This window comes from Zootoca vivipara, chromosome 13, assembly GCF_963506605.1.
Source record: "Zootoca vivipara chromosome 13, rZooViv1.1, whole genome shotgun sequence".
NCBI lineage: Eukaryota > Metazoa > Chordata > Lepidosauria > Squamata > Lacertidae > Zootoca > Zootoca vivipara.
Window position 1 is genome coordinate 40,392,453 of NC_083288.1, and position 20,515 is coordinate 40,412,967.

The window sequence follows — 20,515 nt, forward strand, 5'->3', positions numbered from 1 at the left end:
CAGCGAGGCAGGGAACCATTAGAATGCTCTCCCACCAGATGTCAAAGAAATAAACAACTACAGTATCTGACTTTTAGAAGACATCTGAAGGCAGCCCTGTTTAGGGAAGTTTTTAATGTTTGACATTTTATCGTGTTTTTAATATCCTGTTGAGAGCCGCCCAGAGGGCTGGGAAAACCCAGTCAGATGGGCGGGGTATATATTATTATTATTATTATTATTATTATTATTATTATTATTATTATTAAACACGTAGGCAGTTCAGTTGGGGAAGCAGAATGACAAGATTTGGTGCCTCGCAGACCTCTGCACCGGGGCTTTCCCTGCCCTGCTGCCCCGAGTGGCTCCGCATAGTCCCTGGAAAAGCTGCCAACACCTGCCGGACAGGCAGAAGTCCAACCGGTGAAGATTCCCACCATTACTGCACCGTCAAGCATTGGAGCTCCGCCTTAGGAGCGGCTTTTAACCGCGCAGAAAACAAAGGTCCCCGCCTTGCTCCCCAAATCCGCAGCAAATAGACCGACGCCTTTTCTGATTGCTGACAATGCAACCGCTTCCAGGTGCAAGAAGAGCTTTGGCTCCGCCCCCGCCATTGTGGTTCTCCCTCCCAAAAAAAACCCTCTCTCCTCTCAGTGGTTCCCTCCCTCTGCCGCTCTGCGATTGGCTCATTGGAGCGAGAGAGGCGGGATTCCCCCCCTTTTTTTTGGAAGAGCCGCCGCTTAGATCTTCGCCGGCTGAGGCCACGCCCTCCCGCGTTCTGATTGGCCGAGGCGGGTTCTGACCGGTGACATCCGGGCACCCGGGGGGGGGGCGAGGTAAGAAGGAGGTGTCGGCGGCGAGGACGAGGGAGTGGCGGACCGGAGAGGGAACCGCCCAAGTCTGCCGGAGGGCTGCTGCGCCTCCCCTTCCATTCTGGCAGGTGAGCAAGCACCTTTCATTGCCCCCCTCCCTCCTTTCTGCCCCCCCTCCATTAAGAAGCACGGCGAAGGGGTTTAGGGTCCAGCCTTTCCCAGTGCAAGATCCCTTCCTGCCTTTGCAATGCTTCTTTCTCCCCATGAGAGATATAAATAATAAAATTACAGTACAGCCATTACTCTCCTCCTCCTTTCCTCTGCCCGATACGCCTCCTCTTTCCCTTTTCGGCCCTCCCCCAGGAACAAAAGCCTCGAAATGCACCCCCCCCCCCAATAATATCTCTCCTTCTCTCCGCCCTATGCTCCACCCACGGTATACAGTATTCCCTATTCTTCCTTAGTGACATCTCCAACCCCAACTCTCCCCACCGCCCACTTCTGATGGATCCCTATCGCAGCTGGTTTGTAGGGAGATCAGGAGGGGCAGCCCTTTTCTCTCCCTCTCTATCCCATAATAGCCTCTATTCCCATTTACTTTCTGGTGGGGGAGGGGTTGTGATGGGATAAGATGCTCTCCTTGGCATCTTTCCCTTTCCCCCATTCGCAGCATTCCACCACATGACGGGGGGGGGGGCAGAATGTCTTTGCTCTGACCATCCCATAATAATCTTCGCTTATCCCAGACCCGGCTGGCATTTCACCCCCAGCCCCCCCATCTTTTTTCTCTGTGTCCCATGAATTTAAAAAGAATGGAAGCTACCATTGTCCGTTTGCCTTCCACACACCATTCCCTGCTGTCTGTAAAGGAAGTGGTCCTTCCCACCTGCCTCCCCCTCAATATCCTGGGTGATGATGGAGAACCTCCACAGACCTGTGTGTTGATCTCTTTTTGCTTTGTGCAAGCAGATAAGGATGCTTATTCCGTGGGATAGTGTGTGTCTAATGTGGGGTTCCAGGTTTTCTAAAATAAGGAATAATCCCATTCAGGGATAAGATATTTATCTTCTAATCCCCCCCTTTGGGTCTTGATTTGGAAATCACTGTACCGTTGGCTTATCTTAATATATTTTGGTTTCATCTTCTAATCCCCCCCCTTTTGGGTCTTGATTTGGAAATCACTGTACCGTTGGCTTATCTTAATATATTTTGGTTTCATCTTCTAATCCCCCCCCTTTTGGGTCTTGATTTGGAAATCACTGTACCGTTGGCTTATCTTAATATATTTTGCCTAGGTGACAGCTATAGCAATTAAAGTCAGTTATCCAGGGGGTGGGTAAAGAAACCACATTGGGTAGCTGATATCTTTAAGTAACCTTGGCACATGCCAATATATTTGAAATATAGTTCTTCTTACTGTTGATCAAGGACCCTGAGTCAGAGAACTATATAACGGTTAAATGCTGATTAAAACGTTTGGAACACATAATGTGAGCAGCATATTTTAAAATAGCAAGCCTCTCAGTATCACTAACACGCTCTGTCTGACATGGCTTTTTAGGCTGTGACTGATATAAAACTTTGCTACTTACTGGGAAATATTATTACTGTACATATTATACCACTCTTAAAGGAGTTATACTGCCTGCCACTAAGCTACTGGGTCACGTTTGATATTTTGGTATGAACCGAGAAAGCTCTAAATACCTTGGACCAGGATAACTTTCTCCCTGTTTTCCTACACCAGGAGTGAGGAACTGGCCCCCTGACAAATTTCAAAGGGGTGGTATCAACCGATTACTGTGACCTTACCTGCTACACACCTGAAATCTCTTACAATGTCCTGTGTGTGATAGGAGGGTGTGGTGGTTTTTTTGGGGGGTGGGGTGGGGAATGGCCTTGGGGCCAAATTGTGACCCATTCTGGGCCTAATTAGGCTTGTGGGCTGGAGCTTCCCCACCTCTGCCCCACATAGTCATTATGATCAACTGATGAGTCTCTCCTGCTTGCATCCCTACCTATGGAAGTGCAGTAAACAGTCATAGTGGAAGGAGTTTCCTGAGGTGATTCCTGCGCTGTGGGACTACCTTTCCCTTGGGAAACACACACATTAGTCATCTTCAGTCTTCCTTTCAAAAACACAGATCTGTTTCGGGTTATCAAATTTATTTATCAAAGTGATATCATGCTCATCTTCCTGAAGGCCCCCAGGACTGCCAATGTTTTTAATGTCTGCGGCCTTACCATTTTAGCTGTGCCCTAGTCTTACAATTTCACACACACACACACACACACACACACACACACACACACACAAACACCCCGCTGCCCCGTATTATAATGTTTTTATACCCATTTGGACATTGCTGTACATGGCCTGAAGAATTGATGAGGCAGGCTGTATAGCAGTATTTTTTAATAAACAAATGTTAATTGGTAAACAAATAATGCTCACTATAAAAGCAATACTTTCACTGTGTGTCAGAAGCTGTGCAGTGAAGGAGCTGAATGGGATTCTTCCTGGAAGCTGCGTGCCGACACCTCAAAGCCGCCACCCAGAGAGGTTGGGGCAACCCAGTCAAATGGGCGGGGCACAAATAATACACTTATTATTAATATTATTATTTTTTTAACTGTCTGCCACATCTCATGCGGTGGAGAAGGGGGGTGGGAGATGGTGCCCCTTGCTAAGGAGGGCGGTGGTCCTTCCTTAAACAATTTTGGCCTTTTCTGACAGGAGCCCACAGACCATGGCGGAGCCACCGATCGAAGATGACGGCGAGGAAGAGGCTCGGGCCCAAGCCAAGCCGGAGCCGGCTCACCAGGCCACGGTGGCAGCCAAGAACCTGGCCATCTTGAAGGCGCGCTCCTTCGACGTCACCTTTGAGGTGGGGGATGAATATGAGGTCATCGAGACGATTGGCACCGGCGCTTACGGCGTGGTGAGCTCGGCACGCCGCAAGGACACAGGTAAGGGGGGGAGGAAAGCACCAGGGCTGGATGGAAGCTGAGAGGATGCCGTTGTTTGGTCTCTCAACTGTGCACAGAGGTGGGGCCCGTGCAAATGGATGGATGTGAATAGAAGAAGAAGAAGAAGAGTTTGGATTTGATATCCCGCTTTATCACTACCCGAAGGAGTCTCAAGCGGTTAACAATCTCCTTTCCCCTCCTCCCCCACAACAAACACCCTGTGAGGTGGGTGGGGCTGAGAGACTTCAGAGAAGTGTGACTAGCCCAAGGTCACCCAGCAGCTGCATGTGGAGGAGTGGAGACACGAACCCGGTTCCCCAGATTACGAGTCTACTGCTCTTAACCACTACACCACACTGGCTCTCCACAATAAGTCTCTCCACAAGGGCTATATTCTCCCTCCACTGTTGGAGGCAGTCTGCCTCTGAGTACCAGTTCCTGGGAATCCCAAGTGGAAACAATGCTCTTGTGCTCAGGTTCTGGTTCTCTAGAGACACCTGGTTGCCCACTGTCTGACTGGGGTAAGCCTTTGGCCTTACCCAGTAAGGCCGGATTGCGTCCCCCAGCTGACGATTGAGGCTTTGGGACCTTGTACTGATTGGCTGCTCTGTGCTGTGATGCCCCAGGGATTTTTCTCTCTCTCCGGCTTGACTCATTGGAGCCTGGCTGGGAATAAAAACAGAGTTTGGGGGTGGTGGTGACGCACCCATTGATGCTAAAAACTTAACTGTAACTGTACCCTTTGTGATCATACGCCACACATCACTTTCCTCTTGGCATGTTATCAACTCGGTAAATTGCATAGCTGTATCCTATCGTGTGGCATCGGACTAGGACCTGGGAGAGATCAGGGTTCAAATCCCCGCTCAGCCATGAAACTCGCTGGGTGACCTTGGGCCAGTCTCTGCCTCTCAGCCTGACCTATCTCACAGGGCTGTTGTGGGGATTGAATGAGGAGGGGGAGAACCATGTACACCGCCTTGAGCTACTTTTGCGAGGGAATGTGGGATAGAAATGCAATGAATGAGTATTTCTTCATTTACAATTGTGACAGCTTACGGGTGGTGCTGTGGTCTAAACCACAGAGACTAGGGCTTGCCGATCAGAAGCTCGGTGGTTCGAATCCCCGCGACGGGGTGAGCTCCCGTTGCTCGGTCCCAGCTCCTGCCAACCTAGCAGTTAGAAAGCACGTCAAAGTGCAAGTAGATAAATAGGTACCGCTACAGCGGGAAGGTAAACGGCGTTTCCATGCACTGCTCTGGTTTGCCAGAAGCGGCTTTGTCATGCTGGCCACATGATCCGGAAGCTGTACGCCGGCTCTCTCGGCCTATAGAGCGAGATGAGCGGCGCAACCCCAGAGTCGTCCGCGACTGGACTTAGCAGTCAGAGGTCCCTTTACCATGTTTAAACTAATTTTTCTTTATATTTTCTGTAATCTTTTATTAAAAATGATTTTTTAAAAAACTGAAAAATCAAAGGACCCCCCCCAATAAAGAGAGCAGTCCTCAATTCTTCACATGCCATTTGTGAACAAGACAATCACACGCCAAAGTAAACTGGGCTGCCCCTTCACATCTAATTTGGCTCAGGGTGTTGGACGTGAAGCAGAGAGAGTTGGTTTTAAACTTTGGTGGGAGATATCAGGTGCATTGAGCCTAGCCTAGCTTTCCTCACATGGTTGTTGTGAGGGGGAGAAATCCCATAATGCACTCCAGGGGAAGGAGGGAAAGACCAGGTGAGTGACACGTCCGGATGCATGAGATGAATCATTTTCTGATTCAATGCTATGAACCTGTTTCCCCTGCTCTTCCCTTGCCAGGCCAGCAGGTGGCGATCAAGAAAATCCCCAACGCTTTCGATGTGGTGATGAACGCCAAGCGCACTTTGCGCGAACTGAAGATCCTCAAACATTTCAAGCATGACAACATCATCGCCATCAAGGATATCCTTAAGCCCTCTGTGCCTTATGCGGAATTCAAATCTGTGTAAGTGCTATTCTTTCCCTGGATAAAGGGGGGGCCCCTTAAAAATAAATAAATCTCAGCCCCCCCCCCAAGAATCCTCATTAATATATCCATTAATATGGACTAGGCTGAAATGGCAAAATCAACTGCCAAATCAAAAGGGCATAATGATGAAGTGTTTAAGGAAGAATGGAGACCACTGATCTATCAAATTACCACCCATATATGAAGTCGCTGGCAGGATTTGAAATATAAGCAGTAGATTATTGAAAGATTTAATGGTAGTGGGGTTTTTAGACAAGACAAACAGATGTGCTGCAGAACAGCTCATAAAAAGGAATAAAAAACAAACATCGGGAAAGGAGGGGTGGGAAGTCAAGAAGAAACTTTTTTAAACTCTACAAAGTATACAGGTGAAACTCGGAAAATTAAAATATTGCCAAAAAGTGCATTTATTTCAGTAATGCAACTTATCATTTTTTATTTTTATTTTGATTTTTACAAATGCTTTCTTTTGGAAATTCCATAGTAATAAAACAAATGGTTACAATAATACAAAAATAAACATCGCTATTACATTTCATTAATTACATTCCATTTATAATTGACCCGCCTAATGACAAATAATTACAATTACAACAAATAACGGCTTGACATATCTTGCTTTGCATGTCATGCATCTATCTCATATATTGGTTTCACCTTTTAAGTTGCGTTACTGAAATAAATGCACTTTTCGACGATATTCTACTTTTCCGAGTTTCACCTGTATGTTGATAAATTCTTTGAAATATTTTTGGAGACTGAATGAAAGTGATATGAAAAGGAATTCTGGATATAATGGAAGAGGTAAAGGATTTGGATTATCATTAAAGATGTGGGAGAAAAGAATTAATAATAGGACCCACAGAAGGGAGGGCAGAAGTCCAGGAGATGGCTTGGAATCTTGTTTTTATGATTTATGTTTGATATATCTCTGTAAAACTTTAATTTGAAAAACCAAATAAATAAATAAATTTTATATTTAAAAATGATATGAAAAGAGAGAGTGAGAGAGAGACACACAGAGTCTGTCCAAAAGGCGCCCCCCCCCGGTGAATATTGTGGTGGAACAATATTCAGGTTCTCTCCTTGACTGACCACGCCTGCTCTTACCTTGCCCAGGTACGTTGTGCTGGACCTGATGGAGAGCGACCTGCACCAGATCATCCACTCCTCTCAGCCCCTCACCTTGGAGCATGTGCGCTACTTCCTCTACCAGCTCCTCCGGGGCCTCAAGTACATCCACTCGGCCAACGTCATCCACCGGGACCTGAAGCCCAGCAACCTCCTGATCAACGAGAACTGCGAGCTCAAGATCGGTGACTTCGGCATGGCCCGTGGCCTCTGCACCAAGCCCGACGAGTACAAGTATTTCATGACCGAGTATGTGGCCACGCGCTGGTACCGGGCCCCGGAGCTGATGCTCTCCCTCCACGAGTACACCGAAGCCATTGACATGTGGTCGGTCGGGTGCATCTTCGCCGAGATGCTGGGGCGAAAGCAGCTGTTCCCGGGGAAAAACTACATCCACCAGCTGCAGCTGATCATCACGGTCCTGGGGACCCCTCCGGCCAAAGTGGTCCACTCCATCGGGGCCGACCGCGTGCGCGCCTACGTCCAGAGCCTGCCGTCGCGCCAGCCGGTGCCTTGGGAGAGCCTCTACCAGAACGCCGACCGCAAGGCCTTGGCCTTGCTCTCCAAGATGCTGCGCTTCGACCCCCGCGAGCGGATCTCCGTGGTGGAGGCGCTGAACTACCCCTTCCTGGCCAAGTACCACGACCCGGACGACGAGCCCGACTGCGTCCCAGCCTTCGACTTCGACTTCGACAAGCGGGTGCTCACCAAGGAGCAGATAAAGGAGGCCATTGTGGCCGAGATCAACGACTTCCACGAGCGCCGGGAGGGCATTCGGCGGCAGATCAGCTTCAAGCCGGCGCTGAAGCAGGCGGTTGTCGGCGGAGGCGGCCAGGCGTTGCTCCTCTGCTGCCGCGATGTTGACATGCCCAGCGCCGGCTCGCCTCGGGCTGGAGACGGAGACTACGCCATGGCCTCTCCCGGGCCCTACTTGCTGACGGAGACAATTGACCTCACCTCTCCGCTGGTGCCATCGGCCGTTGTGCAGCCAGAGGTGAAGGCTGAAGAGGGCGCTCCAGCCACCATTCCGCCTAAGCGGGAAGGCGCTATCTCGGATGACACCAAGGCTGCCCTCCGGGCGGCCATTTTAACGTCGGCTCTCCGGCACAAGGCCAGAGGTAAGGGTTTGGTGCAAAGGAAGCTGACGTATATTGAGCCACGCCATTGGTCCATCTAGGTCAGAATTAGCCCCGCCGATTGGCAGCGGCTCTGCAGGGTTTCTGACGGGACATTTGCAGCCCTGCCTGGAGATGCTAGGAATTGAACCTGGGACCCTCTGCTTGCAAGGCAGGTGCTTTGCCTCGGTGCTACGGCCATTTCCCAAGGGTTTCAAGTTTGGTGTAAGGTAGCAGTGAGAGGGGATAATAATAATAATACAGTGGTACCTCGACATCCAAATGCCTCGACTTACGAAGTCTGCAAATCCAGAAGTCTTTTCACCGCGCGCGTGTTCTACGCCTGCGCAGAAGCGGCACGCGTGGTTGGTGCATGTGCAGAAGCACATGCGCAAAACGGACGCTTCGGCAACTGAAGGATTCGACTTGCGAAGAGCGCCGCGGAACGGATCGCCTTCGTAAGGCGAGGTACCACTGTAATTTATTATTTATACCTGCCCATCTGGCTGGGTTTCCTCAGCCACTCTGGGTGGCTCCCAACAGATTAAAAACAGAACAAAACATCAAACATTAAAAACTTCCCTAAACAGGGCTGCCTTCAGATGTCTTCTAAATGTCAGATAGTCGTTTATTTCCTTGACATCTGATGGGAGGGTGTTCCACAGGGCAGGCGCCACTACCGAGAAGGCTGTCTGCCTGTAACTTCACTTCTTGCAGCAAGGGAACCGCCAGAAGGCCCTCTGCGCTGGACCTCAGTGTCCGGGCTGAACAATGGAGGTGGAGACGCTCCTTCAGGTATACTGGACCGAGGCCATTTAGGCCTTTAAAGCACCAACACTTTGAATTGTGCTCGGAAATGTACTGGGAGCCAATGTAGGTCTTTAAAGACCGGTGTTATGTGGTCTCAGCGGCTGCTCCCAGTCACCAGTCTAGCTGCCGCATTCTGGATTAATTGTAGTTTCCGGGTCACCTACAAAGGTAGCCCTCAATGGACTGGAGGATTTGGCCACTCTGGTTGGGGCTGATGGAACTTGTAGTCCAGCAACACCCAGAAGACTACACAGTCCCCATCCCTGATCATCAGCCCCAGCCAGATGTTTGTTTGGAAACCCCAAGATGAAAACCAGATCTGAACATTTGGAGGAAAATGTTGCCCTATGAGAGCGGAGTCTTCCCAATTGTTCTGGGAGGCAGAGAAAGGGAGAGGCTGATGGGCAGCAGGACCATCTAAGCCACTCTTCCCCTGCTTAACACTCTCCAGATGTTGTGGATTGCAGCTCCTGTCAATTTGGAGCTGATGATCACGAAGGGAAGTGTAGGTTAGGTGATTTGTGGGATATTTCCAAAGATGTGCCCTGTATGAAGTGATTCCTGCAGAGCTGGACTATTGGGGGAATTCAAAATTTAGTGATTTTCCACAAGCATAAGCTTCCTAGCATGGAGAGTTACCTCAGTTGTTCATGGTGTGGTGCTGATAATACCAAGGTTGCGGGTTCGATCCCCATATAGGCCATCTGCATTGCAAGGGGTTGGACTAGATGACCCTCAGAGGCCCTTTCAACTCTGGAGTTCTATGATGCGCAGGTGAAACCGAATCGCTGACCGTAGACGTAGTGGCTGCATAATGCAGGGCAACTGTAAAGGCTTCCCCACAATCTCTCCCATTCTTCCGCAGATACGCCTTCCACGGTGCCCGAGACGCCCGATATCCGCAGACCGGTCACGGCAAAGGAGCGCCAGCGCGAGCGCGAGGAGAAGCGCAAGCGGCGCCAGGAGCGAGCCAAGGAGCGCGAGAAGCAGAAGAAGGAGAAGGAACAGGAGCGGAAGGGAATGCTGACCGAGAACGACCGGAACCTTCTGGAAAGGTGGACCAAGATGGTTGACCGTACCCAGAACAAGCCGTTCCAGAACGGGTCCGCCATCCCGCCTCAGGCGAACGCGGCTGCCCACATCCTGCCTCAGGCCCCTCCTGCCAACTCCTTGCCGCCTCAGCCGCTCCCTGTCAGCCATGTCCCCACTACCCCTTCCGGCGGCGCGCCTGCCGACTTCCTTGCCTTCCCGGACAAGAGAGTGCCTGGCTTGGGTGGGCCCAACCTGACTCTTGTGCCTGTGGGGGCGGAGCTGGCCCCTGTCCAGGGATCTGGTGCCAACGTGGTCCACTTCTTCCCGGGACAACCGGGCCCCTTCTTGGTCACTGCTCCGACGTGCCCAAAAGCCGCCCCCCCAAAACCAGAGTGCCTCCTTGGCGTCAAGTACACCTCTGGGCAGATCTTCCAGGGCCCTTATGGCGTGGCGGCCCTCAACGCCTGGAGCGGCGTTTCCCAGGCGCCTGAAAACTGGGCTGTGGCCGAGCAGCTGCCAGGGACTCAGCCGGAGGTGGCGCCCCCTAGCGGTACTCTTCCGGAACAAGCGGTCAGCTACAGGCCCAGGGCCGGCGCGGAGCAGCCCCTGTTTCTGGCAGAGGTGGGGGGCAAGCCTGAGCTGCCGCCCCAGGGTTTGGTCGGGGACGAAGCCGGGGGACCCGCCCATCCCCACATGGCCCCGGGACTGCCGTCAGAGCCTCCGGATATCAACGTGGTGACACAGCAGTTGTCTAAATCCCAGGTGATGCCTTTTTCTGTATGCTGAAGGGGAAGCGCTTGCTAGATGCTCTCTAGAGAAGTGGGGGGGGCGGTATCCTTTTTGTTTTTGGTGCTTGGAGAAGCTGGGGGTCGTTTGCCAAGGAGGCCGTGGCCACCTGACTTTTTTCCAGGCCAAGAGCTCAGTTGATCCATGCTCTCTTGCTGCTGCACTCACTAAATTCTCTCTCTTTTTGTTTATATGTTTTTAATTAAATTTTCTGTGTTAAAATTTGGAATATTCATTTAAACAACCTTAAAATACCAATGACTCCCATTCTTCTCTTTCCATGGTTCATTTTGCATAGCAGAAATCCCTGCATATTTTATATAAACCAAACCATATTATTCCATTATTGCTTCCATCAAAACTTATTAACACTGTTGAATTTATCTTAATGCTGCCAACGTTTTGCACCAACTAAATCCTCTGTAGCCAAGATCCACAGAACACTGCTGTTGACTAAATTAATAGTATTTAGTATTAATAGTATTTAATCTCCTCAGCTAACTTTCCCTGTTTGGTTTCAATGGATCTTAAGCACGACAAAATTATCTGGATTTGGACCCTGGTTTGTATGGTGGTTTTTATGCATTCTGTGTTTTTTATATTGTAGTTTTATGTTGTGAACTGCCCTGAGATTTACAGATGTAGGGTGGCATACAAATGTGATTTTTTTTAAAAAAATTGCCAGCTCTACATAGCCTGGCAGAGGGGACTGTGGGTGGTATTCAGCTAAAGTTTACTCAGAGCAGACCTATCTGAAAATAGTGGACTTAACTTAGTCATGCTAGTCATTAATTTCAGTGGGTGTACTCTGCGTAAAACTTAAAATTGACTACTACCGTGTATGTTGTCCTCTGATGTCTGCTGGTTCCTGATGATGACCTGTGATAAGCTGATCTCTGCACAAGCAATGAATCCACTGTTTTCTTGATTCCAGGTCGAAGACCTCTTGCCCCCTGTTTTCTCTGGCACCCCAAAAGGTAGTGGAGCTGGCTATGGGGTTGGATTTGACCTGGAAGAATTTCTGAACCAATCTTTCGACATGGTTGGGGAGAACAGAGAGAGGTAAGAGCTGCTTGCCTGGGCTTGTAAGTAGAACAGAGTTATGTGCCATTTGCTCACAGATGTTCACTAGCATGCTCACAACCTATTCCTTCAAGACCATGGAGCTGTGGGGGTGTGGCCACAGATTGGTCAGCTACCATTGGCTTACCTGCTCTGACATCACTCAGGGCTAAGCAGCTGAGAGCTAAAGCGAAGGGACCTTTAGCTTTGGAATTCTAAGATCAGTGGATAACTCTGTGGTTTAAATTAAAGCTTGGAAGTCTTGCCACTTGTGAGCTCTGGAATGATACATTATTAGTGACTTCAGACTTTTTTCCTAGCTACAAACAGACAGCACTTATTGCTTACACATTTCAGAACTCCGGACTTCCTCTGCAGATAGAAATGTCTGCTCTCAACATCTCCTTCTCTGTCCAAACTCAGTGCAACTTGCCTCATTTGGATTCGTAGGATAGTTACCGGCAGGTGCTCTTCACGACTAATGTTCAAATGATTTCCTGAAATAGATGGATTTTGCCCGGTATCCTGCTGCTGTATTCTTTCCTTACCAGCAGTTAACAAACTGTGACTTCTCTAGAGAAAGAAAAGAAGAGAGCTCTTGCTCTCTAGAGCAGGCACCCCCAAACTTCGGCCCTCCAGATGTTTTTGCCTACAACTCCCATGATCCCTAGCTAACAGGAGCAGTGGTCAGGGATGATGGGAATTGTAGTCCAAAACATCTGGAGGGCCGAAGTTTGGGGATGCCTGCTCTAGAGCCTTCCTGTTGTTGATGGGATAGCAGTTCCTCGGATTCCCCACCTGCAAAAGCTAGTACAGGCCCTGGGATCTACCCCAGCTGTGCAGACAGATGCAAATAATTTGTCCCGCTTCTCTGCAGTCTCCTCCTCCACTCTCAGCCCCAACCAGTATGGCCCAGTGGTCAGGGATGATGGGAGCTTTAGTCCAATGACACCTGCAGGATTGCAAATTGCCCTTCTCTCCTCTAGAGGGTGCTCCAACGCATACAGGTGAAACTCGGAAAATTAGAATAGCGTCGAAAAGTGCATTTATTTCAGTAATGCAACTTAAAAGGTGAAACCAATATATGAGATAGATGCATGACATGCAAAGCAAGATATGTCAAGCCTTTATTTGTTGTAATTGTAATTATTTGTCGTTAGGCTGGTCAATTATAAATGGAATGTAATTAATGAAATGTAATAGCGATGTTTATTTTTTGTATTATTGTAACTCTTTGTTCAGGTGGCGCTGTGGGTTAAACCACAGAGTCTAGGGCTTGCTGATCAGAAGGTCGGCAGTTCGAATCTCTGCAATGGGGTGAGCTCCCGTTGCTCGGTCCCAGCTCCTGCCCACCTAGCAGTTCGAAAGCACATCAAAAGTGCAAGTAGATAAATAGGGACCACTCCGGCGGGAAGGTAAACGGCATTTCTGTGCTTTGTCATGCTGGCCACATGACGCCGGCTCCCTCGGCCTATAGAGAGAGATGAGCGCTGCCATCCCAGAGTCGGACACGACTGGACCTGATGGTCAGGGGCACCTTTACCTTTAATAGCGATGTTTATTTTGTTTTTTGTTTTTTGTATTATTGTAACTATTTGTTTTATTACTGTGGAATTTCCAAAAGAAAGCATTTGTAAAAATAAAAATAAAAATTAAAAATAATAAGTTGCATTACTGAAATAAATGCACTTTTTGACGATATTCTAATTTTCCGAGTTTCACCTGTATAGAAATTTCAAACTTTTAAAGAGGCAATCAAAGGAAAAGGGATGGTGCCCTGACTATTCAGGTGCTCTAAATTGGCGGGCCCCAAGCTTTTCACTCCATGGACCAATTTAAAATTGCTGAGGTTCTTGGTGGACCTCTTAACGATTTTCCTGCCGGTTGTAGCAATTGCCTTGCACTATGCTAGTTGGTGTATTATTTTTTTAATTGTATATTTGCATGCAGATCAAAGTTTGGGAAGCCCTGATCTTAATTTAGTCTCTGGATGTTTTTGGACTACAGATCCCATTGTCCTTTACCAATGGTCAGGGGCGATGGGAGTTGTAGTCCAGCAACATTTTTTTTTTTGCAGGGGCAAGGTTGAAGAACATTGTCCTAGGGTAGGATCTCCCAAACATGGGTCTCCAGCTGTTTTTGGACTCCCTGACCACTGGTCTTTCCAGTTAGGGATGGCGACCCAAGTTTGAGAAACCCTGTCCTACAGCATCTCCCAAGCGCCAAAAAGGGCTGCGCTCCAGGCACCCCAAAGAGGGAGCTACACTGCACTGAGCCACACTGTTTTGTATCCCCTCCTTCCTGCACGAAGAGCCAGACTTTTTCTTTCACCCACAGCATTATGCAAAATGGTTCACGTTTGGTCAGCTGCCTTGTCTTGTCCTTCACCGCATTGTCTTGTCCTTCACCTGTTCCCCTTTTCCCTCCTCCTGCCTCAGTCAAGGCGATTCTGCCCCGCTCTCGGCCTCCCTCCTCGCCGACTGGCTGGAAGTCCATCGCATGAACCCCGCCGACATGGAATCCCTCCAGCAGGAACTGCAGCTAGGCTCTCCCATGATCCTCTCTGACATTCCAGACCTGCAGGACGCGTGAAAAAGCTGCCTCTCCCTTCCGCTGTCTTCCTCCTGTTTCATTTCGACCGGGTGCGAAAACGTCTGAGCCCCGCTTGGCTGTTCCTCACGGCCTTCCTGGCGACTCTGGCTGGGAACGTCACCGCAGTGCCTGCCTTTTTTCTTCCTTCCTTCCTTTTTTTTAAAAGCACCAGCTGGGTTGAGCTGGTGTTTGGACTTTCCACATAAAAGGTCTGAGGGTGGCCCAGACGACACCCGTTCCTCCTGAATGCTGTTCAGGTAACAACCTCAGCCGACAACACTAAAGGGTGGATCCATTACCTGTTGTCTTTGGGATAGGTGCTGAGGGAACGCCTTCCTGACCCCTCACTGTGTTTTCCTTTTGCCTCATGGCCTGAGAACTGGACACCTCTCTCTCTTCACACTTAGGAAACTGTTTGAGGGGCGAGCATCCGTCTAAACGTGTTTTCTTTTTTCCAAGTTTACTGACGACGGGAGAGAAACACGAGTGCCAAATGCTCAGCCATGGCATGCTTTGCCTTTTATAAAAAAGTGTGTTGAAAGCACTGGATTGTATGAGAGGATCGCCCTGTTGCGGGGAAAGGGGGGTGGGAATAAGGAGGTAAGGTGGGCCCTAGTGGATCAGCCCAGCATCCTGTTCTCACAGCGGCCAATCAGACGCCTACAGGAAGCCCGCAAGAACGACAGGGGGTTGGACTGGATGGCCCTTGTGGTCTCTTCCAACTCTATGATTCTATGACACAAGCGCAACAGCGATTCTCAGCATTTGAGGGCATGTTGCCTCTCACAGCAGAGGAATAAGCTAGCTAGCCTATGTGACTGGCAGTCACTGACAGCCTTACCTTCCACAAATTATTGCCTCATCCTCTTTGAAAGCCATCTAAGTTGGTGGAAGCCACCTTACAGCTGCCTTAATACTGAGGTAGACCAAGGGGGCTTGTCTAGCTTGGTGCTGTGCATTTTGACCTTGGGCTGCATCTCCCAAGATCTGGGGGGGGGAATTCTTCTGCAGGGTTCCTTTTAACTGGAAATGGCAGGGGTTGAACCCTGAACCGCCCTCAGCAGACACGCAGAAATTATGGGCCCTTCTGGTGGTGTTGCTGGACTACAACTCCCATCGTCCCTGGCCTTTGGCTGATGGGGAGTTGCAATTCCCGGCCATTCCTCCGCTTTGGGACTTCTTTCCTGGGTCTGTCTAACATGCCTGCCTTCCTGCAAGTGTGACCCATTGGGTGAAGGTGTGTGTTGGCGTCCTGCTGCTGCCACGTGGAAGATGGCTCAGGACAACCCTCCACGTTGCCCGCCTCTCCACGCAGCAGCCGTGGATCCCCCTTCCAGAGGGGTGAGTTGGAAGCCTTGCCTCGTCCCTTGGTCCCTTTAGCCCAGTATTGTCCACACTGACTGGCAGCAGCTGTCCAGGGTTTCAAGTGGAGTGGTGGTCCCCAGCTGGATTTGAAATAAGATCTGAACCCGGGACCTTCTGCGTGCACAACTGAGCTAATGGGAGTTCCTGCGCCCTCCACTAACTTGCCTGGCCGGCTGCTCTTGATCTGTGTGCGAGTCTCATATGAAGATGGTTTCTGGTGGCTTCCGTTTGGCTGCAACAGGCCGGCCTAGTCACCAAGAAGGCCTCTGAAGCTGCCATCTTGCCAACCCTCCAGCCATTTCTTCCCATGAGACCTTGGTGCCAAATTCGCTACGGAGGAGCCAGACTTTTCCCTTCCTCAGGAGCCGCTCTGCCATGTTGAGAGTTTCCAATCCCGGAAGATGCAGTGTGGCCAAAAACGTAGGGTGGTGATGGTCCTGTTTTCACCAAGACGAGGGTGCCCCAGATTTCCAGGAGTGCCTTAGCCAGCCATCTTTCCCTTGTGTGCAGCAGGCCTTGATGTCTCGTTTCCATATGCTGAGCTCTGGAAGACGTTACTTGCTTTCAACACGCCTGTCTAGATGAGAATTCCACGTTTGGGGTGGCAGTGGCAGAGATCTCTCTTCTGCCCCCCACCCAATGGAACCGGGAACATTGCATAGCAAAGGTGACCTTCCCTCTTAGTTCATTGTGGCCCACTAGGCAAACTCTGCAGCCCCGGACTGCATTGGAACATTAAACTGGGGGCCTTGTTTACTTGAACTGAGATTATTTTGGTTTCAGCTATTCCTGTGCCCTTTCTTTCTTAGTCCTAGCCTGTCAAGGGTAACCTTGCGCCCAGTTGCATTTTCCTACAAAGGGGGGGAGGGTTGGGATTTGGGCCAGATCGCAGGGTTGGTTTTCGGATGCTTTCTGTGCTAGGTTAGCTGGGTGGAGATAGAAAACGCACCTCTGAAGGTTCAGAGGTCAGAGTTGAAATGGATTAGTGTGTGTGTGTGTGTGTGTGTGTTTAAAACAACAACTTGTGTGTACATAGTCTTTAGTCCGAGTGTGGTGGATTTTCTCCAAAGCGATGGTGCCATCTCGTGATTATTTTTGTCATTAAACTTTCTATTAAAATTGTGATTTATAAAAAGCCGGAGCGCTGCAGTGTTTGTATTGTGTCTTTCCATGTTGCCTGTAGGATTATTAGCGTGTAAGAAGGGCCCTGTTGGATACAACAACAACAACAACAACAACAACAACAAAAAGAAAACGTAGATACAAAATTACGCACAAGAATAGCAATAAACACAAAATTTTCTTACCAAACAATAAAACGTAAGTTGGTCTTAACACTATAGACCCAATCTCCCATATACTCCTTATTTCAATTTCATATTACTTATTGCCAATGCACACTTTTATCATAATTTAACATTTTCTTAATATATCTTAACTCTTATAGCTAACTTGCAACTATTACTGAAGTTCCTCGAATGCTGCAACAGAGTTTAAACTACTGTAATTATATTTCAAATATTCTTTGAAAATCTCCCATTTTGAAACAAATTCCTGTTTTGGTTTATTCTTTATTTTTCCTGATAGACCATCTAATTCAGCACACTGTATTGTGTCAGCTTTTGGACCCATTCATGTCTAGAGGGGATTTCAATACTCTTCCATTTTGCCACAATGAGAACTCTTGCTGCCGTTGTAGCGTATAAAGAGATGTTGTTGTTTAGTCGTTTAGTCGTGTCCGACTCTTCGTGACCCCATGGACCATAGCACGCCAGGCACTCCTGTCTTCCACTGCCTCCCGCAGTTTGGTCAAACTCATGTTCGTAGCTCCGAGAACACTGTCCAACCATCTCGTCCTCTGTCATCCCCTTCTCCTAGTGCCCTCCATCTTTCCCAACATCAAGGTCTTTTCCAAAGATTCTTCTCTTCTCATGATAAAGAGATACCCTTCATTTTTTGTGGGCTATCCAAATCGGTAATTCCCAGGAGATAGGCCTCTGGTTTTTTATTAAAGGAGATCTTTAACATTTTTTGCAGTTCTGAATGAATACTCTCCCAGAATACCTGTATTTTCTTACATAACTACCACATGTGGTAGAAGGTCCCTGAATTATCTCCGCATCTCCAGCAATTACTTGGCACATTTTTATACATTTTCAAAAGTTTCCAGGGTGTTAAGTACCATCGGTGTTGTATTTTTAGAAAGTTCTCTCTAATAGCATAACAGTTTGTGAGTTTCCTATTATTCTTCCACAAATTTTCCCATTGGGACATAGTCTTGTGACCATCTCACCATGGCCACTGTTACCTCCTTCTCCTTCGATAAGTTTTGGAAAGAGTTTTTTCTTTTAGAATTTACAAGATCAGATTCAAATCGGGAAATTTCTGTTGAGAACCCCTTTTGTTTATCAGATTTAAATTTTTCAAATATCTGGGGGTATTGGAACCAGTCTGAGATGTATTCTCTTATTTCCTCGAAGCTTTTTAATTTTAATTGGCTATCTTCATCTTTTAGAAGTGTTTTATATGTTGGCCAACTTTCCTGGGTATTTTTCCTTTTTACCGCTGTGGCTTCTATTGGTGAAGTCCACCACGGGACTTTAGGCTCCATCAGATCTTTATATTTTCCCCATACTGCAAAGAGTGACTTTCTAATTATATGATTCATGATTTTTTTGTGAATTTTGGCTTTCCCATATATCAGGTAAATGTGCCATCCCCATTGGATATCAAAACCTTCCAAATCCAGGAGGTCTGGGTCCTGCAATGTGCACCAGTCTTTTAGCCAGGTCAAGACAGACCCCAAAAAGAAAATAACAGAACACCACTAGTCATCACATACAGCTCCCAAGTTAAAACCGTTCAACGCATCATCAGAGACCTACAACCTCTCCTAGACAATGACAGCTCTCTTTCTCAAGCTCTGGGAGGAAGACCTTTCATTGCCTACAGACAGCCACCCAATCTTAACTCATCACCCACAATAATACAGCAACCAGACTTAACATGGATACTGGTACCAGAGCCTGCAATAAACCCAGATGCCAACTTTGCTGCCACATACACCCGGACAACACCATTACTGGTCCCAACAACATCAAACAATACCATCTCGGAACTATTTAATTGCTCATCTTCTAACATTGTGTATGCCATCAAATGCCAACAGTGCCCTTCAGCTCTATATTGGATGAACAGGCCAAACCCTACGCCAAAGGATAAATGGACATAAATATGACATTAGGAATCACAAGACAGAGAAACCAGTAGGAGAACCCTTCAATCTCCCAGGACATTCTATACAAGATGTCAAAGTAGCTGTCATATTACAAAAGAATTTCAGAAATAGACTGGAAAGAGAAGTTGCTGAATTGCAACTTATTACCAAACTTAAAACCATGGAGAGACCTGGTCTGAATAGAGACATTGGATTCTTATCTCATTATGCATGATAAAGCTATTTTTAGCCATCTCAACCCCTTTCTTTTTTGTGTAAGATCTATTGCAGTCATTAATAGTCGTCAAACAGGTTAACCACACCTATCCGCCAATCACCCATTCCCATCACCCTTCTGAGTAATACCGATCCCCACCCTCCCACTATATATAAGGGTCTGGTGACTTCTGTTTCAGTGTATCTGAAGAAGTGCGCATGCACACGAAAGCTCATACCAATGACAAACTTTAGTTGGTCTCTAAGGTGCTACTGGAAGTAATTTTTGTTTTGTTTCGGGGGCGTAATCCTGAGTGGCACTGGCTGGCAGCTCCAGGATTTCAGCTGGGATCCTTTCCCAGTGTCATCGCAGTTGGCAAGTGAGTAAATCAGGCATGTCCAAAGTCCATTTTGGGGGCCTAATCCGGCCTGCTGGTCGGTTTAATCCAGCCCCTGTGGCAGTTTATCTCCTGGGGTAAAATCCTAAAAACAATTTCAATCCTAAAAGAAGCTCAACAACTTTGGTGGGCCCTTTGGTGGGCCCCCATGGCCCTTCAATTCATCGGATCTGGCCCTCTTTGAAAAAGGTTTGGACACCATAACCAATGGAGCTATCCAGCTGATGCCTGTTCTCACAGGGGCCGGCCAGATGCTTGTGGGAAGCCCAAAAGCAGGACCTGAGCACAACACCAACTCCCCCCCCCCAGTTCTGATTCCCAGCAACTTGTTTTCAGAGGCATCCTGACACCCCATGTGGGCTTGCATACTTTGCACCATAGTTCCCCCTGTTGCCTAAACTGAGCATTTAAGCTTGCATTCAATGCAGCTCTACGTAAGCACCCCATCTACGCAAGGATTCCTGCTTGCACAATTTTTATGTCCCCAGATCTGCTCAGGGTGTGTGTGTGTGTGGGGGGGGTTTCAAGAAATCCCCACGCTAGATTTAGGGGACTTGCGAGGGAAGGGATTGGTGGAAAAAATCCTATTTTACAATCCTAGAACTGGAAGGGGACCCAAAGGCTCATCTAATCCACAAACAGAAATCCATGCACCGAATAAATGCTTTCTTGGCTCCTTAGTAAACATTCCCAATCAAGCCCAGGGATGGGGAACCTGTGACCTTCTAGCTGTTACTGGACTCCAGCTCCCATGAGCCTCAGCCAGCATAGCCTGTGATCAGGAATGATGGGAATTGTTGTCCACACTTGAGAGCCAGTGTGGTGTACAGTGGTACCTCGGTTTATGAACACAATTGGTTCCGGAAGTCTGTTCATAAACTGAAGCGTTCATAAACTGAAGCGAACTTTCCCATTGAAAGTAATGGAAAGTGGATTAATGTGTTCCAGACGGTTCGCGGAGTACTTAAACTGAAGCATTCATAAACTGAAGTGAACTTTCCCATTGAAAGTAATGGAAAGT

General features: G+C 48.3%; 1 protein-coding gene across 1 annotated transcript; it reads left to right on the forward strand.

Annotated features, from left to right (window-relative positions):
• Positions 1-809: 809 nt before the first annotated feature.
• On the forward strand, positions 810-17,011 carry MAPK7 (mitogen-activated protein kinase 7). The gene is made up of 7 exons (XM_035134184.2): positions 810-919; positions 3,529-3,761; positions 5,581-5,746; positions 6,890-8,019; positions 9,692-10,620; positions 11,579-11,706; positions 14,145-17,011. The coding sequence occupies exons 2-7, from the start codon at positions 3,542-3,544 to the stop codon at positions 14,296-14,298; spliced, it is 2,727 nt and encodes a 908-aa protein (XP_034990075.1). The 5' UTR covers positions 810-919; positions 3,529-3,541; the 3' UTR covers positions 14,299-17,011.
• Positions 17,012-20,515: the final 3,504 nt, after the last annotated feature.